At 39.5% G+C, this 19,748-nt stretch overlaps 1 protein-coding gene across 5 annotated transcripts in view; it reads left to right on the top strand.

Annotated features, from left to right (window-relative positions):
• The window catches only part of Atp7a (ATPase copper transporting alpha), a 118,238-nt gene that overhangs the window by 83,379 nt on the left and 15,111 nt on the right, over positions 1-19,748 (top strand). For all 5 annotated transcript variants that reach the window (XM_027432881.2, XM_035449900.1, XM_027432878.2 and 2 more), the window contains 7 exons: positions 1,036-1,127; positions 2,022-2,149; positions 3,201-3,355; positions 3,554-3,688; positions 10,691-10,885; positions 12,675-12,857; positions 14,832-15,048. In XM_027432881.2, coding sequence (XP_027288682.1) covers positions 1,036-1,127; positions 2,022-2,149; positions 3,201-3,355; positions 3,554-3,688; positions 10,691-10,885; positions 12,675-12,857; positions 14,832-15,048 — 1,105 coding nt within the window. The remainder of the gene's footprint in view (positions 1-1,035; positions 1,128-2,021; positions 2,150-3,200; positions 3,356-3,553; positions 3,689-10,690; positions 10,886-12,674; positions 12,858-14,831; positions 15,049-19,748) is intronic.

Here is a 19,748-nt window from a genome sequence, read left to right as displayed (position 1 = left end):
CCTTCTTATGATCTCTGTGAGTTCGAGGCTAGCCTGGTCTCCAGAGCGAGTGCCAGGATAGGCTCCAAAGCTACACAGAGAAACCCTGTCTCGAAAAACCAAAAACAAAAATCAAAAAACAAAAAAAAACAAAGACCTTATTTTCTAGACTGCTTATTAGAAATGTGTATTGATTTTTATAGTTAACCATTTTAGTTTTAGCAGTATCTATTGAATATCCATGGTACTTTATGAGAAACATTTGAGACGTACTTATTTGTTATACCAGATTATTAATTGAGAATTGATTTGGCCAATTGGCTTAAACCTGATGTCAAAGTTCATTCATGCTCCCATGTTGTGATGAAAGTCAGTTTCTAATCCTGTTCCATGTAACTTTATGTTTAGCAGAGTAGAAAAAACTATACAGTTTTTTCCCTGACTGTAGTCTAGACAATCACTTGCTTTTTCTGTTAGGTCACTGTGCTCTTATTTACTAAACCATTCTTTTCAATTAAAATTTTTCCAAATTTTTCTTTTAGATAATCCTAAGATGAACATATTCATGTCTAATAGTCATCTCCTGTGATCTGACTACCTTGGGAGTAATTAGAAAGGATATGGTACTGTCTTAAAGGGCATATATCTTTCCATGCTCTCATGCTATAAGCTGTAGGAAATTTTGCCAGTGAGGGTCTGTCAGTCTTCAACACTGCATCTTATCTAAATTCTTGCTAAGTTAGTAGATGAATTACAAGATGGCTTTAGTTTGAGTTTCTGAATAATCATTTCCCCATATGTTGAGTATTTATAGTCCCTGTTGAATGATCTACCTATTCATGTGCTTTGCTCATTTATGAATTAGATTCCTGATATTTTTCTAATACTTGTATTTCTTTATAAATTACACCTAGTACTTTTGAATGCTTTTCATAAGATATTTATTTTCCAATGAAAATTTGTTTCTGATTAAATGTTTCAAAGCTGATGTTTGAGTGAATGTTAAAGGTTTGAACAGTTTCTTTCTTAGCATCATTATTGTGTTTTAATTTATAGGGCAAAACCTCAGAAGCTCTTGCAAAGCTAATTTCACTACAAGCAACAGAAGCAACTATTGTAACTCTTAACTCTGAAAATCTCCTCCTGAGGTATTTATCTTCATTTCCTTTTGTAACTTGTCTTAAACATTTTATTGTGGTGTGTATACATATGCCTTGGCACATGTGTGGAGGTCAGAGGACAGCTTGTGGGAGTTTCCTCCTTCCATGTAAGCCCTAGGGATAGCACTCAGGTTGTTAAACTTGGCAGCAAGCACTCTTACCTGTTGAGCCAGCTTACTGACCTTCTTTTGTAACTTCTTATGGTATTTTTCCCTTTAGTGATTCCTCCTTTGACTAAAGGAGAAGGTAAGGAAGGAAGGAATGAAGGAGCTGTTCTATTTAAGAAGAAACATAAGATACCTTGTGACAATTATGTATAACTACTGAGTGTCTCACGTAACACAGGCTGATCTTGAGCTCACTGTATATAGCTCAGAATGACTTTGAACTCATGATTCTCCTGCCTCCACTTCCCAAGTTCTGGGATTAACACTGTATGCTACTATGGTATTATTTTTTAAGCCTTCAATTATTCAGTGATTATTGATTTGTTTTGTTTTGTTTTGTTTTTTGAGACAGGATTTCTCTGTGTAACAGCCCAGGCTGTCTTGGAACTCACTTTGTAGACCAGGTTGGCCTCTAACTCATAGAGATATGTCTGCCTCTGCCTCCTGAGTGCTGGGATTAAAGGTGTGTGTCACCACTGCCCATTCAGTGATTATTGAATAAATATGTAGAGTGTCTGCTTTGGGCCAAAACTTTGTGCATTACTACCAGTGAGCAAAACTGATATAAATAGTTGTTTCTAGCATAAATGTTGCTCCTAGGTTCTGTTGGTAATAATTATGGAGCTATAAGCTTGGCATGATCTCCAAATTGTGTGTGTGGAGGTTAGACTAAGAAGCAGATGCCATGACACTTTTTATGTTAACTCATGTGCAGTGAAGAACAAGTGGATGTGGAACTTGTACAGCGTGGAGATATAATTAAGGTGGTTCCAGGAGGCAAATTTCCAGTGGATGGCCGTGTTATCGAAGGACATTCTATGGTAGACGAGTCCCTCATCACAGGTACGTTCTGTCAGAGGATCATGACATGAAAGTGAAGTGAATCCAAAGTGATAATGAAAAGCAGACACCAAAGGAGAACCAATAAATGTATAAATAATGAGCAAAGAATATGAGTTCTTTAAAGACTGCCTTCAGTTTCCTCAGGGTTACTATGTTTTTAGGTATGTTGTTGAAGACTAAACATTGAAGATTTCTTTTTTTTAAAGATTTATTGATTTTTATTTTATGTGTATTAGAGTTTGGCCTGCAAGTGCTCCTAACATGCTGAACCATTGCTCTAACACCCACACTGAAGAGTCTTAATTACTAGAATGCACAAGAACAAAGTTATTCAGTGCCTTGTAGAGCCAGGTTGACTTTGGCAAATATCCCAGAGCAGATAAATATTCTGTTTTCCTGCCTAAGCAGCTGATGTAGTCAAAGCTGGGCCAGAGTTCGAAGTTTTCCACATCAGGGCAGCTTGAAGAAAGCAGGCAGGACTGGAAGATGTTTAGAAATCTTGGCTAACAGAGTCCAGTGTGGATCAGAATCAAAAATAACACCTCTCCCACCTCTGGTAGTCGTAGTGGATGCTCAGTTTATTTATTAATTCAGGACGCTGTTTCCCCGTGGTCTGCTATTGCCAGTTTAGATGAGAATTTTTTTTTAGTTCTATGTCTTGAGCTATGTAGTATAATTTAGTGACCCTGATCCTGGCCTACTAAGCAGTAGTCTCGGCGCTCTACTCCCATCCAGTGTTACAAAGAAAAATGCCCTCCCACATTTCAAAATGCCCCTTAAGAACTTCTGCTCTACGAGTAGAATGAAGCTCCTAAAATATCTGTGGACAAGAGCTAACATGGTAAGCTTTTCCAGTTCAAGGTCTACATCCCTGTGTTTGGCCTAAAACTAAGGTGAGAAAAAAGGAAGGGCAACTTTTACCTTTGCAAGTGTCTAGATTCTAGTTCGAGAAGAATGTCTTTTCTAGGTATTTGTTGACACTGAATTAATAAACATGTTTCAAGAGGATACTAATCATTTTTGTTGTCTGATTGTTTTCCTCTTCCTTCAGGGGAGGCAATGCCTGTGGCTAAGAAACCTGGCAGCACGGTAATCGCAGGTTCCATTAACCAAAATGGATCCCTCCTTATCCGAGCAACCCATGTTGGAGCAGACACAACCCTTTCTCAAATTGTCAAACTTGTAGAGGAGGCACAAACATCAAAGGTAACCTAGTCCCCTAGGAGCAGAAGGTATTTTCTTTAAAGCTTCCTACTATGAATCTTGATGTGTATTTTCTTTTGATCTAGTTGCATTCATGTGAAGTTTTATTAAAATATTTCTGTCTATGCTAACTACCAAATATATTCTGTATTTGAAAAAAGACTTAAAGACACTCATTATTATTATTATTCTAAATTCTAGGCTCCTATCCAGCAGTTTGCAGACAAACTCAGTGGCTACTTTGTTCCTTTTATCGTCTTGGTTTCCATTGCTACCCTCTTGGTGTGGATTATAATTGGATTTCAGAATTTTACAATTGTGGAAACCTACTTTCCCGTAAGTGACTTGCAACAACTCTTGACTATATTCAAAACATTTTGTGAATCTTTTGTAGAATTAATTAAGTAAAAATAATTTTGAGGAGCTGGAGAAATGGCTTAGCAGTGCACCTGCCTACACTGGGCAAATTGCACCCATCTGTAACTACAGCTACAGCACAATTTGATGCCTCTGGCTTCTGAGAATACTTTCACTTATCTTCACATAACCACAAACAGATACAGACACATAAGAAAAATAAATAAATGATTTTGAACCAGGTGTCCTGGTGCATGCCTATAATCTTAGCACTCAGGAGGCAGAGTCAGGCAGATCTCTGTGAGTTTAGGGCCAACCTCTACAAGTATCAGGCCAGCCAGGGAAGAACAATGAAACTTTGTCTCATAACAAACACACTTTGGAAATGAACAATACTGGCTGAGAATGTAGATGGTATAATGATGCCCAGCATTTGGTAGGCCATGTGTTTATCCTCAGTATCAAAAAGAGCCATATCCTTTCTTCTATTCTCCCCCTGACTCAAACTTTCTGCTCCCTCATGACCTCTGCATCCCTCCTCTTCTTCCCTTCTCATTCTCATAGCTCCCTCCCCCCTCTTCCCATGCTCTCAATTTGCTCAGGGAATCTTGACCCTTTCCCCTTCTCCAGGGGACCATGTATGTTTCTCTTAGGGTCCTCCTTGTTTACTAGCTTCTCTGGCAGTGTGGATTGTAATCCTTTACTCTATGTCTAAAATCCACATATGAGTGAGTACATGCCATGTTTATCTTTTTGTGATTAGGTTACCTTGCTCAGAATGGTTTTTTCTAGTTCCATCCACTTTCCTGCAAATTTCAAGATTCCATTGTTTTTTTTTCTGCTGAGTAGTACTCCATTGTGTAAATGTACCACATTTTATCTATCCATTCTTGAGGTGAGGGGCATCTAGGCTGCTTCCAGTTTCTGGCTATTACAAATAGTGCTGCTATGAACATCACTGAACAGATGTCCTTGTTGTATGAATGTGCTTCTTTTGGGTATATGCCTAAGAGTGGAATTGCTGGATCTTGTGGTAGACTGATTCCCATTTTCTTGAGGAGTCGCCATACTGATTTCCAAAGTGGCTGTACAAGTTGGCACTCCCAATAGCGGTGGAGAAGTGTTCCCCTTTCTCCACATCCTCTCCAGCATGAACTGTCATTGGTGTTTTTGATTTTGGCCATTCTGACATTCTGATGGTATCTCAGAGTTGTTTTGATTTGCATTTCCCTGATGGTTAAGGATGTTGAACACTTTCTTGTTATATGTCTTGCAGCCATTTTATATTCCTCTATTGAGAATTGTCTATTTAGTTCTGTACCCCACTTTTTAATTGGAATGTTTGGTGTTTTGGAGACTACCTTCTTGAGTTTTTTGTATATTTTGGAGATCAGCCCTCTGTCAGATGTGGGGTTGGTGAATATCTTTTCACTAGCATCTGTGGGCTGCTGTTTTGTCTTGCTGACAGTGTCCTTTGCCTTACAGAAGCTTCTCAGTTTCAGGAGGTCCCATTTATTAATTGTTGATCTCAGTGTCTGTGCTACTGGTGTAATGTTCAGGAAGCGATCTCCTGTGCAAATTAATTCCAGGGTATTTCCCACTTTGTCTTCTAATAGGGTTAGTGTGGCTGGGTTTATGTGGAGGTCTTTGATCCATTTGGAATTAGGTTTTGTGCATGGTGATAGATATGGACCTATCTGCAATTATCTACATGTCCGAATCCAGTTATTCCAGCACCATTTGTTGAAGATGTTCTCTTTGTTCCAGCATATACATTTGGGTTGTTTGTCAAAAATCAAGTGTTCATAGGTGTCTGGGTTAATATCAGGGTTTTCAACTCTATTCCATTGGTCTACCTGTCTATTTTTGAGCCAATACCAAGGTATTTTCAGGACTATCGCTCTGTAATAGAGCTTGAAGTCAGGGATGGTGATGCCTCCAGAAGTTCCTTTATTGTACAGGGTTGTTTTGGCTCTCCTGGGTCTTTTGTTTCTCCATATAAAGTTGAGAATTGTTCTTTCAAGGTCTGTGAAGAATTGTGTTGGGATTTTGATGGGGATTGCATTGAATGTGTAGATTACTTTTGACAAGATTGCCATTTTTACTATGTTGATCCTACCTATCCAAGAGCATGGGAGATCTTTCCATTTTCTGGTATCCTCTTTAATTTCTTTCTTTACAGACTCAAAAGTAATACAGTACAGGTCTTTCACTTTTTTGGTTAGTGTTACCCCAAGGTATTTAATGTTGTTTGTGGCCATTGTGGAGGGTGATATTTCTCCAATTTCTTTCTCCACCAAAGTATTATCGGTATATAGAAGAGCTACAGATTCTTTTTGAGTTAATCTTGTATCCTGCCACTTTGCTGAAGGTGTTTATCAGCTGTAGGAGTCCCTTGGTAGAGTTTTTCAGGTCACTTATGTAGACTATCATATCATCTGCAAATAGTGAGAGTTTGACTTCTTCCTTTCTGATTTGTATTCCCTTGGGCTTCTTTTATTGTCTTATTGCTCTAGCTAGAAATTCAAGGGCAATATTGAAGAGGTATGGAGAGAGTGGACAGCCTTATCTTGTCCCTGATTTTAGAGGAATTGCATTGAGTTTCTCTCCATCTAATTTGATGTTGGCTGTCGGCTTGCTGTATATTGCTTTTATTATGTTGAGGTATGTTCCTGATTTCTCCAAGACCTTTATCATGAAGGGGTGTTGCATTTTGTCAAAGGCTTTTTCGGCATCTAGTGAAATGATCATGTGGTTTTTTTCTCAGTCTGTTTATATGGTGGATTACATTGATGGATTTTTGTATGTTGAACCATCCTTGCATCCCTGGGATGAAGCCTACTTGATCATGGTGGATGATTTCTCTGATGCATTCTTGGATTTGAACAGTATTTTATTGAGAATTTTTGCAACGATGTTCATGAGGGATATTGGTCTGTAGTTCTCTTTCTTAATTGTGTCTTTGTGTGGCTTGGGTATCAAGGTTTTGAAGCCTCATAAAAAGAGTTTGGCAATGACCCTTCTGCTTCTATTGTGTGAATACTTTGAGGAGAATTGGTATTAGCTGTACCTTGAATTTCTGGTAGAATTCTGCAGTGAAGCCATCTGGCCCTGGACTTTTTATTTATTTATTTTGGTTGGGAGACTTTTGATGACTGTTTCAATTTCATTAGGGGTTATAGGTCTATTTAAGTTGCTTATCTGTTCTTGATTTAATTTTGGTAAGTGAAATCTGTCAAGAAAATTGTCGATTTCCTTTAGATTTTCGAATTTTGAGGAATATAGGTTTTCAAAATATGACCTGATGGTTCTGTGGATTTCCTCTGTGTCTGTTGTTATGTCCCCCTTTTCATTCCTGATTTTATTAATTTGCATGTTCACTCCCTGCTGTTTGGTAAGTTTGGATAAAGGTTTGTCTATCTTGCTGATTTTCTTGAAGAAACAACTCTTTATTATATTGATTTTTTGTATTGTTTTCCTAGTTTCCATTTTATTGATTTCAGCCCTCAATTTGATTATTTCCTGGCGTCTACTCATCAGGTGTGTATTGGCTTCTTTGTTTTCTAAAGCTTTCAGTTGTGCTGTTAATTCTCTAGTGTGATTATTCTCCTGTTTCTTCATGTGGGCACTTAGCACTATAAACTTTCCTCTTAGCACTGCTTTCAAAGTGTCCCATAAGTTTGGGTATGTTGTGTCTGCATTCTCATTGAATTCTAGGAAATCTTTAATTTCTTCTTTGACACAGGAATTGTGCAATTGGGTGTTACTTAATTTCTATGAGTTTGTAGGTTTTCTGTAGTTCGTGTTGATGTTGAATTCTAATTTTAAATCATGGTGGTCTGATAAGATACAGGGGGTTATTTCAATTTTTTTGTACCTAATGAGTTTTGCTATGTTGCCAAGTATGTGGTCGATTTTAGAGAAGGTTCCATGTGGCGCTGAGAAGAAGGTAAATTGTTTTGTATTTGGATGGAATGTTCTATAGATATCTGTTCAGTCCAATTGGGCCATAACTTCTATTAATTCCTTTGTTTCTTTGTTGAGTTTCTATCTGGTGTTCCTGTCCAGTGGTGGGAGTGGGATGTTGAAGTCTTCCCACTATAAGTGTGTGTGGTTTTATGTGTGATTTGAGTTTTAGTAATGTTTCTTTTACAAACGTGGATGCCTTTGTATTTGGGGCATAAATGTTCAGAATTAAGACTTTGTCCTGATGGATTTCTCCTGTGATGAGTAGGAAGTGACCTCCTTCCTCTCTTTTGATTGATTTTAGTTTAAAGTACAATTTGTTGGTTATTAGGTTTGCTACCCCCTCTTGTTTCTTGGGTCCGTTTGATTGGAAAATCTTTCCCCACTCTTTACTTCTTAGGTACTGTCTGTCTTTGAAGTTGAGGTGTATTTCTTGTATGCAGCAGAAGGATGGATTCTGTCTTCTTATCCATTCTGCTAATCTGTGTCTTTTTATAGGGGAGTTAAGACCATTAATGTTGATGGATATTAATGACCATTGATTGTTCATTCTTGTTTGTTTTAGATTTGGTGATGGTGGCGAAATTATGTGTGGGATTCTACCCCTTTTTCCTTTTGGCTGTTGGTAAAGTGGGATTATCTATTGCCTATATTTTTCTGGTTGTAGTTAACATCCTTGGGTTGCAGTTTTCCTTCCAGAACTTTCTGTAGGGCTGGATTGGTGGATATGTATTGTTTGAATCTGTTTTTTTTTTCATGGAATATCTTGTTTTCTCCATCTATATTGATTGAAAGCTTTGCTGGGTATAGTAGTCTGGGCTGACATCCATGGTCTCCTAGTGTAGGTGGAATATCTATCCAGGGCCTTCTGGCTTTAAGAGTTTCCATGGAAATGTCAGGTGTAATTCTGATAGGTTTGCCTTTATAAGTTACTTGACCTTTTTCCTTTGCTGCTCTTAATATTTTATCTTTGTTCTGTATGTTTGGTGTTTTGATTATTATGTGGCAAGGAGACCTTTTTTTCGGTCTATTTGGTGTTCTGTAGGCTTCTTGTATTTTCATTGGCATGTCTTTCTTTAGGTTGGGAAAGTTTTCTTCTATGATTTTGTTGAATATGTTTTCTGTGCCTTTGAGTTGGATTTCTTCACCTTCTTCTATACCTATTATTCTTAGGTTTGGTCTTTTCACGGTATCCCATATGTCCTGGATATTTTGTGTTAGGGATTTGTTGGACTTAAGATTTTCTTTGGTTGATGATTCTATTTCCTCTAGTGTATCTTCAGCTCCTGAGATTGTCTCTTCTATCTCTTGTATTCTGTTGGTTATGCTTGCGTCTGTAGTTCCCGATCATTTACCCAGCTTTTCTATTTCCAGCATTCCCTCATATTGTGCTTTCTTTATTGTCTGTATTTTCAGTTTTTATGTCTTGAACTGTTTCCTTGAGAGATTTGTTAGTATCTTGTATTTTTTGGTTTGTTTTTTCTTCCATTTCTTTGTGGGATTTTCTCATGTCCTCTTTGAGGTCCTCTATCATTTTCATGATGATGTTTTTAAAGTCATTCTCTTCTGCTTCATCTGCATTGTGATGTTCAGGTTTTGCTGGTGTGTGTTTCCTAGTCTCCGGTGGTGTCATATTGGGTTTTCTGTTGTTGAATGTGCTTTTTTAAAAAAGTTTTATTTATTATATATACTACATTCTGCTTCTGTGTATATCTATCTGCACATCAGAAGAGGGCACCAGATCTCATAGTGGATGGTTGTGAGCCACCATGTGGTTGCTGGGAATTGAACTCAGGACCTCTGAAAGAGCAGTCAGTGCTCTTAACCTCTGAGCTATCTCTCCAGCTCCCGTTGAATGTGGTTTTACATTGACCACTCTCATCCTTTCTTCTGGTGGGTGTAGCAGGAGTCCCTCCCTCTCCTGGTGGGTATGGGACCAAGGTTCCCTTCTGGTAGATGCAAACAGTTCCAATACTCTGATGTCTGTCCTCTTGTTGTGGATGGAGGCAGAACTGCCACTGGGGCCTTGGCAATGTCAGGGTGTTTTGGATTCTGCTGAACTGGAACGGAAGACAGCCCCTGGCCTACTTGGGCTGGTGGATGGAGGTGGAGCTGTCACCGGGGCCTTGGCAGTGTCCGGGTGTGTCAGGTCCCACTGCTGATCTTGGATCCTTCTTTTAAAACATTTTAAATACTTATCTTTAATTATGCATAAATGTGTGTGTCTGTGTGTGGAAATATGCATATAAGTGCAAGTTACCATGGAGACCAGAAAAGTGGTCAGAACCCTTGGAGCTGGAGTTAGAGGCAATTGTGGGTTACCATGTGTGGGTGCTGGGAACCGAACTTGAGTCATCATCAAGTGCCCCTAACCTCTTTGAACATTTTTAACCTTTATTTCACTTACTTTCTTAGTGTGTGGTATATATATGTGAATGTTGGAACATGTATGTGGAGGATAGAGAACAACTTTAAAGAGTTTGTTGTTTCCACTGTAATTTCTTGGGATTGGACTGAAGTTGTAAGGCTTGTGTAGCAAGCACTTTTATCTGCTGAACCATCTTACTGGCTCCAACCATTGTTCTCTAAAATGAATATGTAAGTTATTATCTTTAAAATTTTGTATTAACTCCAACCCTCAGGGTCAGAGAATCAGAATATGTTGAAATTTATTGAAAATTATGTTGCTAATAGTTCTTGTAGATACAGAAAAATTCTAAGAGTTCTCTGTTCCTTATTTTTCTCCGTAGTAACTCTGGAATCATCAAAACTGAAATTTTGACTTTAGGACTACCACTTGTTAAGTAGTTTTCATGTTTATTTATGAAAAACCTGTTCATTAATAATAAGAAAATACTTGTCAGTAGCTAGATAGTGATGGGGGGTGTCCGTCTACAAGGTAGGTTATGTGATTTTGACACTGGTTTTATTTAAACAGGGTTGAACTTTGTTTCTTTTGTTTTGCACAGTTATAACTATAAATGAATAACCAAAGTGCATATCTTTCTTCTAAAGGGCTACAGTAGAAGCATCTCGAGAACAGAAACCATAATACGCTTTGCTTTCCAAGCCTCTATTACAGTTCTGTGTATTGCATGTCCCTGTTCGCTGGGACTAGCCACTCCAACTGCCGTGATGGTGGGCACGGGAGTAGGTGCTCAGAATGGGATACTTATCAAAGGTGGAGAGCCACTGGAGATGGCTCATAAGGTAAGAACCTCCAGAACTAAAAATTGTACTATCAAAACTTACACTCCTATTGAGAAATAGGCTTCTAATTAGTTGTTTGCATATAGTTTCTAGGCTAAGCTCTTCTGGGACCATCCTGAGTGTTGAAGTAGAAAAGCTGTGATGTTTCTTCTTCAGATTGCCTTAGTAATTTAAGATCTCTAATAGTATTTCCTCATCCATTCCCTCACAGCAGACCTTGAATGGAGAACCTGTAGTTCAAACCCATCTCGGATTACACCCAGTTCCAGTACTTGCCTGGGAAAGTTTGCCTGGGCCTCCTAGGGTTCTGCCTTACTTGTGTTTGACTCCACATTATGGGGGCTGCACGTGCAGTGGTAGTGCCTTTGCTGCCATCAGCTGGCAGTTTGCAGTTATGACTTCAATTAAAGCCTTGCTCCCACTAATAAAATTTTATTGCAGTGATATAAAACATACATAGATGAATGGAGGATGCACAGCACATGACTTAGAACAGATCTGCAACCCTGAATAGCTAATGTATATATATTCATGCTAGGACTTTTAAAAGCGTGTATGGGTGTATTGCCTGCATGTATGTCAATGTACCACAAGCATGCAGAGGCTAGAAGATGGTGTTGGATCTCCTGGGACTGAAGTAATAAACAGTTGTGAGCTGCCATGTGGGTGTTTGGAACCAAACGTGGGTCCTCTGGAAGGGCAGCCAGTGCTCTTAACCACTGGGCATCTCTCCAGCCCTAAGAAATTTTTTAAAGATTAGTTTTCATTTTTATTCATATGTGTGAGCACCTGTGGGGCAAGAAGGGTATGTCAGATCCCCTAGAACTAGAGTTGCAGGTTGTTGTGCTGGGAACTGAACTGGGGTCCTCTGCAAGAGCCCAAGTGCTTTTAACTACTGAGTTCTCTCTCTAGTTCTCAGGCTAGTAATTTTTATAGAAAAAAAAGTTGGCATAATTTCAAACCTTAAGATAAGGGTTCCCTTTTTACAGCTGTTGGGCACCTATCCAAAGAACAAGGACACTTCCTTATGCGACCACAGTACATTTTTCAAAATCAAGAATTTAATATTGACAATGCTGTTGTCTAATCTGTAATTTCATGTTCTGTTTGCCTCTGTTGCTTCCCTAATACCCTTTTACAGCAGTTTTTCTCTTATCTACAATGATGCTTTGAATATTATTCTTATCTTTTTATACCAGTTCATGGGACTGTTCAATCTTCAGGGTTCTTATTCTGAGTTTATGGTGAAGTGAGCATGGTCTCTCCCAAATTCTTCCCTTTTCTAATGTGGCCTAACTTTCTCAAACTGCTTCCCTGTGCTTCCTCTTAACAGCCCAAGTTCTTAACCAAGACCTAGTCAAGGCAAGCAACCCAGCTGCGTTTCCTTCAGCCTAACATTTACATTTTCTGTTAGTCATCTGTTGTTTACCCAGATTTCTCCAATAGATCTATAATTCATTAGTATTGAAAACCTTTGTGTTTTCCCTAGAGACACCAGTGGCATCTCTTAATTACCTATTAACAGCCAACCCATAACTAACAGCTCTAGTTGTTTAACATAAATTCACAGACATTTAACAGGATTAAACTGTTGGGTAGGGAAATTTGGTTGCTACAAGAATATTAGTACACCTTTGGTTCACCCAAGACGATCAGTTGATGAAGTTGTGAAGCCAAAGGCCAGTTTATTACGAAATGCAATAGCAGTCTGTTAAAAAAAAAAAAAGTGTTTCTCATTTCTGGGAAGATGATGTCATGTGGGTGCATTGTGTTTTTAACTTTTCTCCAGGTAAAGGTAGTGGTATTTGATAAGACTGGAACCATTACACATGGAACCCCAGTAGTGAATCAAGTAAAGGTTCTAGTGGAAAGTAACAAAATACCACGAAGTAAGATCCTGGCCATTGTGGGAACTGCAGAAAGTAACAGCGAACACCCTTTAGGAGCAGCTGTAACCAAATACTGCAAGCAGGTACAATTTTATATTTTATATTCATGTTGTCTTCTCATAGAGGAATGATGTAGACCAAATATAGACTGGCTTTTGAGTATCAATTTGGTATATAAGGAGCATGAGGATAAAGAGAATTGTATTTTCTTATGAATATGTTGAGCTGGGAATGTAGCTCAGTTGGTACAGTGCTTGCCTAGATGCTTGAGGCCAGTGTTTGGTCCCCAGCACCAATACAGTGAGCATGTTGACCCATGACTTTAATTTGAGAACTTAGGAGGTAGAGACAGGAGGTCAGAAGGTCAAGGTCATCTTCATTACATAGTAAGTTTGAGGCCAGCCTAGACTGTATAAGACTTTGTTTCCATGATTATTAATTATGCCATAGACAACTGTAAACATAAAAAGAAATGAACTTTGCTCTTACCACACAGTAACCCCTGTTTGACATAAAACATTAAAATAGAAGTAATATATATTAGCTGGGCTGTTGTGCCATACACCTTTTTTTGTATTATTTTTTGTTTTATTTTTTGAGACAGGAGTTTTCTGTGTAGCTTTGTAGACCAGGGTGTCCTCGAACTCACAGAGATCCACCTGCCTCTGCCTCCCAAGTGTTGGGAGGCGTGTGCCACCACCGCCTATTTTTTCATTTTTTTATTTTTATAATTATTTTATTTAGAAACAATCTTATTTTGCATACCAGTCCTCCCATTCCCTCTCCCTCCCATCCTCCCTTATCCCCACTGACTTCCCCAACCCACCCCCACCCACTCTCCAAGGATAGTGAGGCCTTCCATGGGGATCATCAAAGTTTGTTACATCCTTTGGGGAGGGCCTAGGCCCTCCTCCATGTATCCAGTGCCACACACCTTTAATTCCAGCACTCAGGAGGCAGAGACAGGTGGATCTCTGTGATTTCCAGGCCAGTCAGGTCTACAGAGTGAGTTCCAGGATAGCAAGAGCTATACAAAGGAACCCTGTCTCGAACCTCACACACACACCAAAAAAAAATCTATCAGTGCAATTACTAGATCAAATGATGCTTAAAGTTTCATTTGTCTAGAGAAAGAGAACAAGAAAAGAGAAGAAAATAGAGGGAGCTATTATAGGTTTAAAGAGAAATCTGGCACAAGGGATTCACGAGGATGAACCCAATTAAGAATCTAAACAATAGAGAGGCTACCTTAAATGTCCTTCCCTTATAATGAGAATGATGACTACTTTAAATGCCATCCTAGAGCCTTCATCCAGTAGCTGATGGAAACAAGTAGAGATCCACAGCTAAGCACTCAGCTGAACTCTGAGAATCCAGTTGTAGAGAGGAAGGAGGGACTAGCAAAGGGGTCCATACCATGCTGGGGAAAACCACAGAAAGAGCTGACCTAAGCAAGTGGGAGCTCACAGACCCCAGCTAGACAGCTGGGGAACCAGCATAGGACCAAACTAGGCCCCCTGAACGTGGGTGACAGTTAGGAGGCCTGGGAACTCTATGGGGCCTCTGACAGTGGAATTAGTATTTATCCCTAGTGTACGAATGGGCTTTGGGAGCCCATTGCCTATGGAGAGATACTCTTCTCAGCTTAGATACACAGAAAGGGGGGTTGCAGAGGTTCTGCCCCAAATGATGTAACAGACTTTGATGGTCCCCCACAGAAGGCCTCACCCTCCCTGGAGAGTGGATAGGGGGTGGATGGAGGGTTGGTTGGGGGCATGGAAGGAGGAGAGGGAGAGGGAACTGGGATCGGTATATAAAATACTGTTTTTAATTTAAATAAAAAACAGTAAAAATAAAAAGTTTCATTTTTCATAACTATTACTAACATCCACACAAATGGTTCTATTAGTTTGTAACCACACCCAAAGTTTTGAGTGCCTGTCTTCTCATATACTTACCAAATCTGTTCTTCTAATTAAAAATTAATACACCATTTATTTATTTGTTCACTTATTTATTCATTTATTTACTTATTTATTGTGTGTGTTATTTGTTAGGAGCTGGACACTGAAACCTTGGGTACCTGCACAGATTTCCAGGTTGTACCAGGCTGTGGTATTAGCTGTAAGGTCACCAATATCGAAGGTTTGCTACATAAGAGTAACTTGAAGATAGAAGAAAATAACACTAAAAATGCATCCCTGGTTCAAATTGATGCAATTAATGAACAGTCATCAACTTCATCGTCTATGATTATTGATGCTCCTCTCTCAAGTAAGCAGATTTCTTTGTAGATTTTTCTTTTTTTAGCTTGAAATTTTCTTCTTCTTTTTTTTGAAAATAGATTCTTCTTTCATATCCTAACCAGTTTCCCCTCCCTGTACTCCTTCCATCTGCCCTTCTCTCTACCCTGGATTGACACCCCCTCCAACTCCCATCAGAAAAGAGGAAGCCTCCAGTAGCAGTAACCAAACACAACAAAGCAAAATACAATAAGGCAAGGCAAAAGCCCTCACACCAAAGCTGGACAAAGCAACCTAACAGGAGGAAGAGTCCCAAGAGAAGGCAAAAGAGTCAGAGACACACGGGCTCCCAATATTAGAAATCCTATAAACATTCTAAACTAACAGCCATAACATATAGACAGGGGACTTGTTGCTGGCCCATGTAGGCCCTGTACTTGCTGCTTCAGTCTGTGTGAGCCCATATGAGCCCTGCTTAGTTGATTTAGTGTGCCATGTTCTCCTAGTATCCTCTATCCCCTGACTCCTAAAATCTTTCTGCCCATCCCCATTGAATTCCCCATGGTCCTAGGGAAAGACCCAATGAAGACCTCCAATTTAGAATCTGTCTTTCTGCATCATGTCTAGTTGTGGGTCTTTGCATCTGTTCCCATATGCTGCCAGAGGAAGCCTCTAATGATGACTGGACAAGACAATGGTCTTTGAGTATAGCAGACTATCATTAGGAATTTTTTTCCCAAGATTTTATTTATTTTTTATTATGTATACAGTGTTCTGCCTGCATGCCAGAAGAGGGCACCAGATCTCATACAGATGGTTGTAAACCACCATGTGGTTGCTGGGAATTGAACTCAGGACCTCTGGAAGGGCAGTCAATGCTCTTAACCTCTGAGCCATCTCTCCAGTCCCATTAGGAATTATTTTATTGATTTTTTTAGACTAGTCATGTTTGTTTCTACCCTAGGTCTCTTGGCTGTCCAATTACCTATTCCTGGTCATCCAAGCAGTGTTGGGCATGGGTTCCCTCTCCTGGACATTATACAAGCAGGATAGATTGTAGGTCAAAGGTTTTGTGGCTGGGTTATCCACATTTCTCTTTCAGTAGCCTGCAGAGTACCTTCCTGCACCAAAGAGAAGAATGTAGGGGTGAAGGCACCATGCAGGCACTGTCTCAATTTTTGACTTCTCTATGTTCAGTGTGCTGTGTGGATGCTATCTTTGGCATTGGGGCCCTGCTGTCAGTTTTTGGAGAGCAACTCTCTGTCCTAACATCAGCCTGTGTTGTTGAGGGAATCTCCATGGCACCCCTTTAGTCAACAACAGAACCAAATGGAACCCAGTCCCACCACTGGAAGTCTTGCATGGCTATAAGAGAAGAGATGGTAAATTAAGAGTCTATATCCCCCATTGCTAGGAGTCCTCACTAGGAATACCCTCATAGATTCCAAGAAGTTCTACTGCACTAGGTTTCCACACCACACTCCAGATGCTCCCAAATTCTAGCCATCTCTTCCCACATTCTTTCCTTCCATACCATCTCCTACTTGCACCTGATCTCTTCTGCTCCCTTCCCCACCTGTTCCCAGTCTACCTGCAAAATCTATTCTATTTCTCCTTCCCAAGGAGATCCATTTATTCTGCCTAGACCCCTCCTCTACACCTAACCTTTCTGGGACTGTGGATTGTAGCTTGGTTATTATTTACTTAAGAGCTGATATCCACTTATAAGCGAACGCATACCATATTTGTCTTTCTAGGTCTGGGTTACCTAACTCAGGATGATTTTTTTTCTAGTTCCATCTGTTTGCCTGCAAATTTCATGATGTCATTTTTTTACCAGTTAAGTAATAATGTGTAAATGTAGCACATTTCGTTTATTCATTCTTTTGTTGAAGGACATATAGGTTGTGTGCACTTTCTGGCTATTATGAATAAAGAAAGCCATAATGAACATAGTTGAGCAAGTGTCCTTGTCTCAGGATAGAGCATCTTTTAGGTATATGCCCAAGAGTTAGGTATAGCTGGGTCTTGAGGTAGATCGATTCCCAATTTTCTGAGGAACCACAATATTGATTTTTATAGTGGCTATACAAGTTTGCACTCTCACTGGCAATGAAGGTGTGTTTCCCGTGTTCCATATCCTTGCCAGCCTGAGCTGTCACTTGTGTTTTGGGTCTTAGCCATTCTGGCAGGTATAAAATGGGATCTCAAAGTCGTTTTGATTTGCATTTCTCTGGCTGATGGCTTAGGATATTGAACATTTCTTTAAGTAATTCTCAGCCATTTGAGATTTCTCTATTGAAATTCTGTATAGATCTCTTCCTTATTTTTAATTGATTATTAATTTTATATCCAGTTTCTTAAGTTCTTTATATATTTTGGTGTTAGTTCTCTGTCAGATGTGGAGTTGGTGAAAACTTTTCTGATTATGTAGACTGCTGCTTGTCATGGTATCCTTAGCCTTACCGAAGTTTTTCAGTTTCAGTAGATTCCATTTAATAATTGTTGTCAGTGCCTGTGCTGTTGGTGTTCTGTTCAGGAAGTTGTCTCCTATGCCAATGTGTTGAAGGCTATTCCCCATGTTCTCTTCTAACAGGTCCAGTGTGTCTGGCTTTATGTTGAGGTATTTGATCCAGCTGGCTGAATTTTGTGCAGGGCAATAAATGTGGATCTATTTGTATTCTTCTACATCCAGACATGCAGTTTGACCAGCGCCATTTAGTTAAGATGCTTTCTTTTTTTCTGGCTTACTTAAAAAATAATCAGGCATCCATAGGTATATGGATTTTTATGTCTGGGTCTTCAATTCAGTTCTATTGATCAGCATGTCTCTGTTTTGCCAGTCCATGTGGTTTTTATTACTATTACTTTGTAGTACTGCTTGAAATCAGGGATGACAATTCCTTCAACAGTCCTTTTATTGTTCAGGATTGTTTTAGGTATCCTGGGTTTCAGATGGCTAACTGTATATAACCTCAAGCTGTTGTGTAAGAAACAAAATGGACAGCATGATTGCATTTCATCCAATGCAATTTTACCCCAGGCCTTCTGATGACATTACTCAGTTACTCAGAAACTTTTGCTGACTGTGCTTATTGACTTCTGTCTTAGTTAGGGTTTTTATTGCTGTGAAGAGACACCATGAACTTGGCAACTCTTATAAGGAAAACATTTAAGGGGACTTACTTGCAGTTTGAGAGATTCAGTTTTTTATCATGGCAGGGAGCATAGCAGCACGCAGGCAAACATGGTGCTGGAGGAGGAGCTGAAAGTCCTACATCTTGCAGACAACAGGAAGTGGTATGAGACACTGGGCAGTATCCTGAGCACAAGAAACCTCAGAGCCTGCCCTTACAGTGACACACTTCCTCCAACAAGGCCATACCCACTCCAACAAAGCCACACCTCTTAATAGTGCCACTTCCTATGAGATTATGGGGGTCAATTACATTCATGTAATTACATTCAAACTACCATAACAACTAACTACTCTAGGGTGATGAAGATAAGTCTGAGCTGATGTTTCTCTAATTTCTTTCCATAGCTGGTTGAAATCATACATCTTTCACAAGATCCTGTGGTCCTCCTCTTTCTCCCATCTAAATTACACCATTGAGTTACTTTTGTGTTGGCTATCTACTCTTAGACACAGGGCCTACCCTAGAGTGTGGCTGATATATATATATATATATATATATATATATATATATATATATATATGATAGCGTCTTTAGAGAAAACTGAAAACTGGTTTTTCTTTTGATAATAGTTATTAATTGCAGACAGCTTCTTGGTTAGGGGCAGGACCCCATCTAGCTTGAACTTGTGGAGGTCTTGTGTATGCTGCCACAGTCCGAGTTCATATATGCATAGATCCTGTTATGTCTGGAAGACACTGTTTCCTTGGAGTCATCCATCACCTCTTAAATGTTTCTTCTCCTCTTTTGCATAGATCCCTGAGTCTTGAGGGGAGGGTTTGATGAAGACATCCCATTTAGGACTGAATACTCCAAAGTCTCTCACTCTCTGCACATTGTCCAGTTCTGGGTCTCTGTGTTAATTTTCATCTTCTGCAAGAAGCTTCTCTGATGTGGATTGAGCAAGGTGCTGATGATCTATGGGTATTGCAGTATATCATTAGGAGTCATTTTATTTCTATGATTCTTTAGCAAAATAATAACATTAGCTTTTAGCCTACCCATGATCCAGCTAGTCTCAGGGCTGGCCACTTTAGTAGTGCCAGGTATGGGTTCTATCTCATGGATTAGGCCTTAAATCCAATCAAAACATGGTTAAATCACTCTCATAACGTTTGTATTACTGTTGAACTAGTATGTCTTACAGACAGGTCACTCTTGTAGGTTGCAGGGCTTGTTGCTGAGTAGTTATATTGATGGCCTACCTTTCTCCTCCAGTGGCATGCATAGCACCTTCTAGTACCCTGAACACTAGTCAGTAAGAACGAAGCTTCTAGTTAGGCACCAGCTGGACTTCTCCATGTTCTATGACATAAGTGTTGTCTTCAGCAACAGGGCCAGTAGAGAGCAACAAGTAACCTTGACAGTAGCTTGTGGTGTTTCAGGGGTGGGGGGAGCTGTTCCATAAGACTCCTTTATGTCCTGCCATTTTCTACTTGTTATATCATTTCATTTACTATTTTTTCCATGCATTGGCTTCACCCACAAATAACATCTATCTGCTTATCTTTCTAGACCTGACTTTCATCTCTTT

Source organism: Cricetulus griseus, chromosome X (assembly GCF_003668045.3).
Source record: "Cricetulus griseus strain 17A/GY chromosome X, alternate assembly CriGri-PICRH-1.0, whole genome shotgun sequence".
Taxonomy (NCBI): Eukaryota; Metazoa; Chordata; class Mammalia; order Rodentia; family Cricetidae; genus Cricetulus; species Cricetulus griseus.
This window is presented reverse-complemented; position numbering and strand designations above follow the sequence as displayed.